At 37.2% G+C, this 11,377-nt stretch overlaps 1 protein-coding gene and 1 long non-coding RNA gene across 20 annotated transcripts in view; one reads left to right on the forward strand and one right to left on the reverse strand.

Annotated features, from left to right (window-relative positions):
• EPB41 (erythrocyte membrane protein band 4.1) overlaps nt 1-11,377 on the reverse strand; it is a 207,104-nt gene that overhangs the window by 77,112 nt on the left and 118,615 nt on the right. For all 19 annotated transcript variants that reach the window (XM_081217497.1, XM_081217501.1, XM_081217500.1 and 16 more), the window contains exons 8-11: nt 11,289-11,376; nt 6,952-7,104; nt 4,490-4,587; nt 1,905-2,077 (exon numbers count right to left, since the gene is read on the reverse strand). In XM_081217497.1, coding sequence (XP_081073623.1) covers nt 1,905-2,077; nt 4,490-4,587; nt 6,952-7,104; nt 11,289-11,376 — 512 coding nt within the window. The remainder of the gene's footprint in view (nt 1-1,904; nt 2,078-4,489; nt 4,588-6,951; nt 7,105-11,288; nt 11,377) is intronic.
• The window catches only part of LOC308606607, a 99,008-nt gene that overhangs the window by 10,354 nt on the left and 77,277 nt on the right, over nt 1-11,377 (forward strand). The window lies entirely within an intron of this gene.

Genomic DNA, 11,377 nt, shown 5'->3' on the forward strand with positions numbered 1-11,377 from the left:
ACTCCAATCCACCAGCTATCATATCTTAAGAAAAGTTATTTAATCTCTGAGCTTAATTCCTAGTGTTGTGATGAAGAGTAAATAAACAAAGCCTACAATCTGCCTTGTAGAGAAACATCAGAAAGAAAGAAGCATGACTCGTGGTACGGAAGCACAAAAGTTCTACCGCTTAGGTGATTTCTTTTCCAAGTGTGGCTGACCCATTCCTGATTCCTTTAAAGTGAGCTAGGTATTTCTGATATATGCTCCCATAATGCAACAAACCAGAATACGGCAGCATAGTTCTGGATGATACAAAACAAAATAATAATGCTGCAGCCAGAATATTAACAATATTTTAATGACAGCTAATATTTGGGGGTCACATTAAGAGTCAGCCATTGTGCCAAGCATATCATCTCATTTATTTTCTCATGAAAGTTCTTTGAGGTAATATTATATTATCATACCCATTTTACAAATGAGAAAACTGAGACACAGAGTACGTAACTCACCCAAGAAGATAGATCATAAATGCAGTGGTTGAGATTGGAACCCAGTCCGACTCCAGAACCGAAGCCTGTAACTACTGTAACATGCACCTTGCTTTTACAATAGATAGCATAGATCTGCAATCAGCAATACTCTATTTTGGTTACTGCCTTCTGAACTTTTATTTATTTGCCACCTCTTTCTAGCTGCATAAAGAACTGAATATGGCTTGGGAATCCCCTGGTGATCCAGTGGTTAGGACTCAGTGCTTTCACTGCTGGGGCCCAGGTTCAATCCCCGGTAGGGGAACTAAGATCCTGCAAGCCACATGGCAGGGCCAAAAAAAAAAAAAAAAGAACTGAATGTGGTTTATTACTTCATTTCAGTAATGCTAATGCTCTCAAATCCTTGAGACTAAACTTAGAAAAACTGAAACAGATCTTCTGTCAGTATATACAATTATGAAACTTATTTATTTCCTCCCTCTTTTATTTAAACAAAATTTGGACACTCCAGTAATAGGACTGTTTTTTTTTTTTTTTTTTTTTTTTGCGGTAGGCGGGCCTCTCACTGTTGTGGCCTCTCCCCTTGCAGAGCACAGGCTCCGGACGCACAGGCTCAGCGGCCATGGCTCACGGGCCTAGCCGCTCTGCGGCATGTGGGATCTTCCCAGACCGGGGCACGAACCCGTGTCCCCTGCATCGGCAGGCGGACTCTCAACCACTGCGCCACCAGGGAAGCCCAGGACTGTTTTTTTGGTCTATAATTGACACATGACAAATGATCTAAACTTTTTCAGTGATTGTGCTAGTGAGGCAGACCCCTTCCCTCTTTTCTACTTGAAAAATAACTATTTAAAAATGTTCAAGAGGGGTTTAGTTCAGTATACTACATTAGGTTTCTCCCTGTGGTAGAGATTCTGAATTCTAATTCCAATTCTAGTGGTGCTCAATCCACCACTTCCCAGCAGTGGGACCTTGATCTAGTTACTACTCTCTCTGAACCTCTGTTCTCCTTTTCTTTTTTTTTTTTTTTTTGCTGTACGCGGGCCTCTCACTGCTGTGGCCTCTCCCGTTGCGGAGCACAGGCTCCGGACACACAGGCTCCGCGGCCATGGCTCGCGGGCCCAGCCGCTGCGCGGCATGTGGGATCTTCCGGGATAGGGGCACGAACCCGTGTCCCCTGCATCGGCAGGCGGACTCTCAACCACTGCGCCACCAGGGAAGCCCTGTTCTCCTTTTCTTAAGATGATTCCACTAAATTCGACAATTAGTGAGATCCATTTCATCTTATCACTGAGATTCTTTAATTTGATTCTCTTATAGATAACTGTACCTAGTTTGAATGTGCCCAATCACATCTGATAACCATTCTTCCTTTATCTCTCTCTAAAGAGTTAGGATAACAAGAAATCATTAATATTCAATACAAACCTCCATCAAGGCTTCGGGATGCCCGCTTGCTTGCTGTACGCTCAAAGTGTGGGGCAGGCCTGTCAATCAGAGCACTAGCTTGCCTGGTCTGAGCCTGAGTTCGGCCACTGTATCGAAATTTAGATCCCAGGGCAAGAAATTTGCTTTTAGGAATGGTGTCTGTAGATGTCAGTCTGTGGAGAAAAAACATGATAATCATATATTATATATATCATCTCACTCTAATGAGGTTGTGAGATTAAAGACAAAATCAAGTATTAAAAAGTTTCACAATTCTCACAGCTTCCTTATCGTTACTAAGACAAATGTCCAATCAAGCAATCATTATTTTAATTCTGTCATTTCTCAAAGCAACATGTATAATTTATTTGTGGCTTATATTAATGATATAATCTTATATCTCTATAGGTAGGGTCTTATGGTTTTCAAAATGCTTTTATAGCACTGTACTATTTTCACTATACCCCTGTAATATTTTCATCATTTTATAGATAAAAGAAACTGAACCTCAAAGAAGGTTACTTGCTTAAGGTCATAGCTGTTAAGAAGTTGAGCAGTCACAGAATTCAAGCCCAGAGCTCTTTTTCCCCTCTCCTAGAATAATAATTTTGTCAAATGCACTCCAAACTCAATGCCTGGTATTCAATGCCTATTAAATCCTATTTAATAGGATATTTGGTGTATTTTCAACTCAGTTAGGAACCCCATCTTCTTTCTAAGCAGTACCCTGTGCTCTCTTTTGTCACGGCATTTACTACCCTGAATTGAAACAATCTGTTTATGTGCTGGTCTCCACAACGAGACTGTGAGCTCTCTTTGGGTAAAGAACAAAGACTATGACTTACTCATTTTGTGTTTTCACTTCTGGCATAGTGCCTGGCATGAATCTGGCATTCAATAAATATTTGCTGAATAAAGGCATAAATTGCTACATCAAATACTACCAAAAAGAGAGTATTTTTTTCTCTTTGGGGTAGTTTAATTCAGCAAATGCTTTCTTTTATGTAATGAAGAATTACATGTTAATATATCCTCTTATTTTGATGCAATGGATTTAAATATGCTATCCTTCAAGTAAATGCACTGGCTGCAGCTGAAACCTATACCATAGATACTAAACATTCAAAATAACTCTTTTTTGGGGGGAGGGGAAAATTAGGAGTTTGAGATTAACATACACACACTACTATATATAAAACAGATAACCAACAAGGACCTATTATATAGCATAGGGAACTATACTCAATATTTTGTAATCACTTATACGGGAAAAGAATCTGAAAATATATATATGTATAACTGAATCACTTTGGTGTACACCTGAAACAAACACAACATTGTAAATCAACTATACTTCAATTAAAAGAAAAGGGAAAAAAAACCCTTTTTATTCTTCCTCACCCTCTTTTAAAACTCTATTTTCTTGGTTTTAAAGAAGATGATGAAAACATAAAGAAATATCTTAATGCCAATAATTAAGATTCTTTAATCGAATATAAGGTGTAGCCTCATGTTTTATTTGAAATGAGAATTGAAATGTTATTTTCCCTGACTTGTCTTTCTGTCCAGTGTTCTTTAGTGCTAAGTATGATATGAAATTACAAATAGAAGAAAAAGTTATCGTGGTTCTCTCTCTTGAGAGCCATTCATAAAGAGTCAAGTTTATTTATGAACAACATGGCATGATAGTCTGGGATTTGCTTCAAAAAATCTGAGAAGTAGTAGGAAGGAGTGAGTGGGGATATAGATGAAGCAGGATTGACCTTGGGGTGATAATTGTTGAAGGTGGAGTTTGGGACCAGAGGAGTTCATTATACTATTCTCTTCATTGTGCTATACATGCAATTTTCTATAATAAAGATATTTTCTTAAAAAGGCAGACTGACAACTAACTAGCTGGCTCTCCTTTCAACAGAAGTAATTATTTGTCTGCTAGATTTTATGTTCCATCAGGACAGGGGCTAGAACTATCTAGTGATGTATTCCCAATGCCTAGTACAGTGCCTATACAAAGGGTAAGCACACAGAAAATGCTTGGTAAATGAACACAAGAGGTTAATTATATGTCCTCTTGAAAAGCAAAGGAGATGAAACTTTCTTCTGTCTTCTGTTTATCTGATACAACTGTGTTTCAAAGATGGTTCTCTGTGCTCCCTTTCTGGGGTTTATTAGAATCAAGATAACGATCAGCTTCACATTTTTAACCTAGTGTAAGAGCCCCACAGAAGGTAGTTAAGCATTCCTTAGAGAAATTCCATGTGGAGGTAAGTCAGGGTACCTCTTCCTGACAGGACTGGATTTAGCTCCAGTTAGGGTAATCACAGAGCCTCTAGTAAACACAGGTTCCTATTTCTCATTTCCCTCCTCCTTCTACCATACACAGAAAGGTGCTCTGGGAATGTTAAGACAGTGTTTTTCAACCCAAAGAAGGAGAACTAGACTCATTTTATCTTGCTTAAGATGATCTCACCTGAGCTAAATAAAAGACGGCCAGCCATGCAAAGAAGGAAATTTCAATAGCAGGTTTAAAATAGAAACATGCATAAATAATTTATCCTTGAAAAATACTTAAGTGAGAACAATACCTGAAAAACGTGTGATGCTCTACACAGACTTTCCATAATTTCTTAGCTGCTCGGTAACTGGGAAGTTTGAATCCGATAGTACTTTCATACTGTTCTTGCTATAAATACACAAGCAAACATGGAACATAAAGTATTATTCAACTACAGTGATACAGGACCAAAGAAATAAGGTGCTGCAGAAGAGATCATTGTGAATAAAAAGAAAGTTACTAGTCTAAGGACATAAAATATCATTTGAAATTTTCTCCTACTTACCAAAAGAAATTTACTCACTGAGAGTGGTTTTTTCCACAGCAAGGAAGCCAGGGAATGCATCTTATATCATTTACACATCTTATTTTGTTCAGAAACACACACACACACACATACACTGTATATTATTCTGAGACACAATTAAGTCACATTTTGATTGTCCAGACACTGCTCTTCCTTAGTTACTGTCTGCATTTAGGATACTAGACTACTCAATAATCAGGGAATAGGACAGCAGATGATTCCTCCAATTAACTAATATTATTATGCAATCGTTTTTAGTAATAGGAACTAAAGATTGTGGCTCAAACCAGATTATTGAATTATTAAATGCCTTTTTTTTTCTTTGATTGATCATTAGTTTATCTAGATACTTCTTTGACTGAAGTAAACCACATCCTGCCAGGGCTACTGGAAACACTGTCCTGCTAGTCTCTTGCCTCTTTTTTTCTGCCTTAAGCATACTTTATAAGATGGAAAGGACACTGACATTTATTTCTAGTGCCTGTTATTCCCAATAACACTATGATCAGACAGTATCATCTGTATTTTTATACATGAAGAAACTGAGATCAGAGAAGCCGCCTGCTTAGTCTCACAGCTATTAAGTGGCAGAACCAGAATTTCATGGTTGCCACTACACCACGCTACTTCTGAATCATCTGTTGTAGTCACAATACTATACTACACTTCTCAAAATCCTACTGTTGTTCTTTATTGCTTTCTTAAGTAAGAATTTTGCATTTTTAGTATATATTATATAGTTAACATTTAAAGAAACCAAGGACTTCCCATTATCATATATATATATTTTTTTTTTTCTGCCTTCCCACATTAAAATGTAAGATTGTTGAGGAATGGACTTGAGGACACAGGGAAGGGGAAGAGGAAGCTGGGACGAAGTGAGAGAGTGGCATGGACTTACATACACTACCAAATGTAAAATAGCTAGCTAGTGGGAAGCAACCGCATAGCACAGGGAGATAGGCTCCGTGCTTTGTGACCACATAGAGGGGTGGGATAGGGAGGGTGGGAGGGAGACACAAGAGGGAGGAGATATGGGGATATATGTATATGTATAGCTGATTCACTTTGTTATAAAGCAGAAACTAACACACCATTGTAAAGCAATTATACTCCAATAAAGATGTTAAAAAAAAAAAAAAGATTGTTGAGGGATGGACTCTTCTATTGATATTTACTGTTCCTAGCCCCTAAAATAGTGTCTGACACAAAGAAAGCCATCAATAAATATTTGTTGACTGAATGACTCTTGGATTTGAAACTCTTTGACTTTTGCTAGGCACCGGTAAATAACTATGGTGTAAATAAATGCTTCAATGATAATCCTTATCCAAAATTTTAAGGCTGCACATTCAGTATTTCCATGTTCAAATAATGAGCCATTTTTCACCAGCAGATGGTGATATATACACAAAAAAGCCTCTTTACATTAGTACGATGCTTTCCTGTTCAGAGCTTTTACCTGTGTCATCTCATTTGATCTTCAAATCAACCTTGACAGAGCAGGTATTATCCCCCTTGAATGGTAAGGAACACTTTAGATTTATCCAGGGTCTTTTACTTAGTAGGTGGCAGAGTAGGCACTAGAACTTTTTTTTTTAATTTAATTCCTACTTGAACAATTTTCTGCTATACCATGATGGCTCTTTAATATAAAAGTTAAATTTGGCCAGCATTAGTATATTCTGAAAATTGACCACCAACTAGTAACTGAGTTACCTGGTACAAAGTTGAACATCCAACTCTACTAAAAATCTAGAACTTGACCCTAGGACACATTCCCAGTAACTAATAGAACCTACATATACAAATAATTATATAAGGTAAGGGACTGGTGGTACAAAACATAAGTAATTTAACCCCACAATTTAAAAATCTCATGCTACTTAATTTATAAATATTTTCCATCAAGCTTTTACCTGGAGTAAACAAGGAACAAGTTTATTAATCCAAATTTCACTTTGGGCCATGGTACATTTACCTACATGAAGAGAACTGTCCAGAAAACAAATAGGAAGGAAGAGAAGAAGCATCACGGGACTGATTAGGAAACAAAATATCAGCACCTAAATAGTTAGCTATAGAGAGACCTCACAGATGACATAACAAGGAAAACAGGAATGAAGAGATGTTTTAGACATGGTCTGTGTTTGATTCAGGAGGAAAGGAAAACACGAATTCTGTACCTCTCCAGGCCGAATCTTAATGAAAAAGCTGCTACGTTTGTAAGAAATCTTCAGCACTTTGGGCCAAGGAAAGCGGTTAATTCTCAGCTTATCTTTGTAAACCAGAAGGCCACTAGAGCAGACACCTAGGATGATATCCACTCCCTCCAAGTCCTGAGGAAAAAAAGCATTAGCGTTTCAGTCTTGAGCAAAGTGCTCAACATAGTCGACTATTATTAGACAATCTGAAGACATCAACAACCAAATACAGTTACAAAGAATACAATGGAAAATAAAGTTTAACCTAACAACCATAACCCATGGGACTATTTGGTCTACGTAAATGTTGTTACTATACTACATTTAAAAATCAATGTTATTACCTACCACAAATATCTTTAAAATGTCCAAATCAGACTCAGTAATTCTATTTCTATAATCTGTTCTAAGGAAATAATTCAAATCACAGAAAAAGCTTTACACATGATAATGTTCAGAATGTTATAAGAGTGAAAAACTGGATATAACCTAAGTATCCAAGCATTAGGGTTAAATTATTGTTCATCCATATAGTGAAATACAATGTGGCCATTAAAACAGTTAAATAGAATTTGGGAGATAAATGGGAAAATAATTATGTTGTAACATTAAGCAAAATAAAGCAGGATAAAATTACGTACATAATTTGATTCCAACAATATAAAAAATATACACAGAAGTAAGATGAATACACCAAAATGTTAATAATGGGATTCTCTAGGTGGTACAATTATGAACAATTTTTCATTTCAGTTTTCTATACTTTCCAATTACAATAAACATGTATTATCTTTTAAAAAGCATTCAAATATGAAAAAACCAACACATGTATGTAAGAAATTCAAACAGTACAGAAATGTATAAAATTAAAAAAAAATCTACCCTCCTCCTCCCACACTCTTTAACAGTAACCAGTACTGATTTGATAATTTCCAGGATTATCCTATTTTCTAGGCACATACAATTATGTATGGATAATATATATATATATATATGTATATATATATATATATACATATACATATATTATTAATATATCACCTTTATAATGAGGAAAACAACTAGAAAAAAATTAAAATTCAGTCCTTGAGGGTGGAAACTGTATCTAAATCATTGCTATATCACTCCAAATACTGTTATTGACAACATGCTCAGTAAGTGTTTACACTGAGTTTGTTACCTGCCCACATTATTAATCATAACTTATTACGGCAAATGTTAGTAAATTCTTTGCTTCAGACATATAAAAATCTTGATTCATGTAAGTTGATAAATTAGGAAATTTCAAGGTATTTTAGTAACAACATACACTAAGCTTAAACCTTCAACCATTACTATCAATTATTTCGTTCATTATTAGTGACTGAGGGAACATCTGCTTTTCTTTTGTCCAAGAAACATGGACTACACACATCTTACCCACTGAAGGAATCGACTGCCATGAGGAGTAATACAGCCACCATCACCACCCCTCAAAGCCACTGTGAAATGTCACTCGGCTTGCACCTCATCTACCTTCACAACACTCTCATAAAACTGAGCCTCTGCAGCCTCCAAAAAGGCTTCCCTGGGACTTCCCTGGTGGAGCAGTGGTCAAGAATCTGCCTGCCAATGCAGGGGACATGGGTTCGAGCCCTGGTCGGGGAAGATCCCACATGCTGCAGAGCAACTAAGCCCGTGCGCCACAACTACCGAGCCTGTGGCTCTAGAGCCCGCGAGCCACAGCTACTGAGCCTGGGTGCCACAACTACTGAAGCCCGCATGCCTAGAGCCCATGCTCCGCAGCAAGAGAAGCCACTGCAATGAGAAGCCCGCGCACCACAACAAAGAATAGCCCCTGCTCACCGCAACTAGAGAAAGCCTGCGTGCAGCAACGAAGACCCAACACAGCCAATAAATAAATAAATGAATTTTAAAAAAAGGCTTCCCCTAATAATTCAAAAAGAGACATTAATTTATTTTTACCATGCCTGTCTGTATATGAAAATCCTAGGGCAGGCATTTTCGTCTCCCAGTTCTGAAGTACTCAAACCTATCATTATCATAGTCAGCAAATAATTACTATGGTAGCTATGGTAGCATGTCGTATACATGTATGTTTAAGTCAGCAGACCATCAGGACTTCCTGGAGGCCAGGGCATAGGGCTATGTATACTACCAAATATACACGCACAACTATAATTCTTGTTTTTCTATGATAAAGTGGTCATCCCTCCAAAAACCATGATAAGTATAGGAGTTGACTCTATTCCTTATAAACTCAGTATGAGAGAACTCAGATTTTTATAATTACTGATGTTAAGCAATTTTTTTTTAAGTATAGTAAGTTATAAATATTATCCTCAGGTCAAAAAGGATTAGTAAGTTACCAATAAAGCCATATTTGCACACCTCTTTATTAAAGAAAAACTTTAATTAAATATATAATATCAATCATCTATGTCTGTAATTCAAGGAAAATAAATTTCACCTGAGTTAATCTCTACAGATAACCAGTTATTTATATAAGTAATAAAAGACCGGAGTTATATGCTTCTAGACTGCTCCTTTTCCCAAAATGAGTATAAAGAAACATATTAGTGCCTACGTGTGTTATGTACAAGCACAATAGAGAGAAGAAGAAATTATATTCAGCTTCAATTCGATGACTACATAACAGAATTTCCCAGAAGATGTCCTCTTAAGTTTTTAAAGGCTGTGGGTACAACTACATCTCTCTTTTAACTATATGTTTTGGAGAAACAATTTGCTTTACAACATTTGCTGTAGAAATATGCTGCCTGACTCCTCATGTAATCCTGATAATTACTGAATTGACACCAGCCTCCAGCAGAAATTGAGAAGCAAAACCTAACAATTTCAGTTCTGGACCTGATCTGATCTTCCTACCATCTACTTTTGAGATTCACAGAAGTTACAGTACCCAGCCCAAAACAATCCAGAGCAACATCTTAAGAAAACTCACTAACATGCAATGAAATTTTATTAGTTACTAGAATGTAAATAAGGAAGAAACTTCAGATACAGATATTCAGGTTGGGAGAAGCCTGAAAGGTCATTTTAGTCCAATCACCCACCAAATGTTTGAATGTCCTTTTCTAAATTCCTACCAAGTGATTATTCTGCCTAACCTGGAATATCTCTAGTGATAGACAACTCGATCCCTTCTGAGGTAGCCCATCCCATCTTTGAAATAGCTCTGTGAGACAATTTGTCCAACTGGGCTGAAAAGTATTTCCTTGTAGTTTTCATTTTACCGGCTCTAGTGTTATATCTTGGAGCCATAGTGAAATCTTTACTTCACAAGTTAATCCTTGAAATCCATGAAGACTGACATTATATCTTTCCTAAACTTTCCCTTCTGTGGGTTAAGTATCCCTATTCCTTTGCCTGTTTCTCACTGGACATGGTTTTGATTCCCCATCACGCATCCTAGTTAAATTTCTCTAAATGAACCTCAGATCATCCCTTGAGCCCTTTTTTTCTCTCACAAACTCCTCAACCTCCCCAGCCATTTCAGTAGCTGAAGATGAGAGAAGTCAAGCGACATCCCTTAAGTATTCATTGTGTTAGGTTGTATTAGGTAGAACTAGGATGAAAGCTCAAGTTTCCAAATCCCTAACCCAGTGGTTCTCAAATGAGCCACTGTGGTTCCTCCTGTGTGCATTAGAATCACCTGGAGAGCTTATTAAAACAGACTGCTGGGCTCCACCCACATAGTTTCTGATTCAGCGAGACTGGGATGGGACCTGACATGAGCATTTCTAACAAGTTCCTAGACGATGCTAAATGCTGGTTCAGAGACCACACTTTGAGAACCACTACCTTACGCCAATGATTCTCAGATTCAAGCATGAAGGAGGATCATTTGGGATATTCATTAAATCTGGAGACTTAGCCTCTCCTCCAAAGTAATTCAGTAAATCTGGGAGGAGCTCAGGAATCTGCATATTTAATAAACACCCCGGGTGATTCTGATATAGGTGATGTTGTCTGTGAAACATGCCTCACTGTCACTCTATATTTTCAAGTGTATCTGCATTTTAGGAAATTATCATTTCTTTTGCTCTCGGTGATATATCTTTTGATCCTTATGGCTGCTTAGGTGTGAAACTTCGTTCTGATGGTGGAATTGTAAAAGGGCAATTCAATTGATACACTTAATACACTTGACTGGTTCAACTGATAGACTTAAAATTCCAACAAGAATTACCATCTCCTCTGAACGTTTTGTAATGCCCCAGATAAAGGTTGGTAAGAAATATTGTATGACACAGGTCTGATACACGCATATTAATAAAGGCCAAAGTTACCATTACCTTTGCTTTATGAAGGTCAACACCATACATAGACAACTTTTTGGCATTCTCAAGAAATTCCAGGTCAGCCTGAGCTGGAGTCATGGACC

Source organism: Mesoplodon bidens (assembly GCF_964165515.1).
Source record: "Mesoplodon bidens genome assembly, chromosome: 2".
Lineage (NCBI taxonomy): Eukaryota > Metazoa > Chordata > Mammalia > Artiodactyla > Ziphiidae > Mesoplodon > Mesoplodon bidens.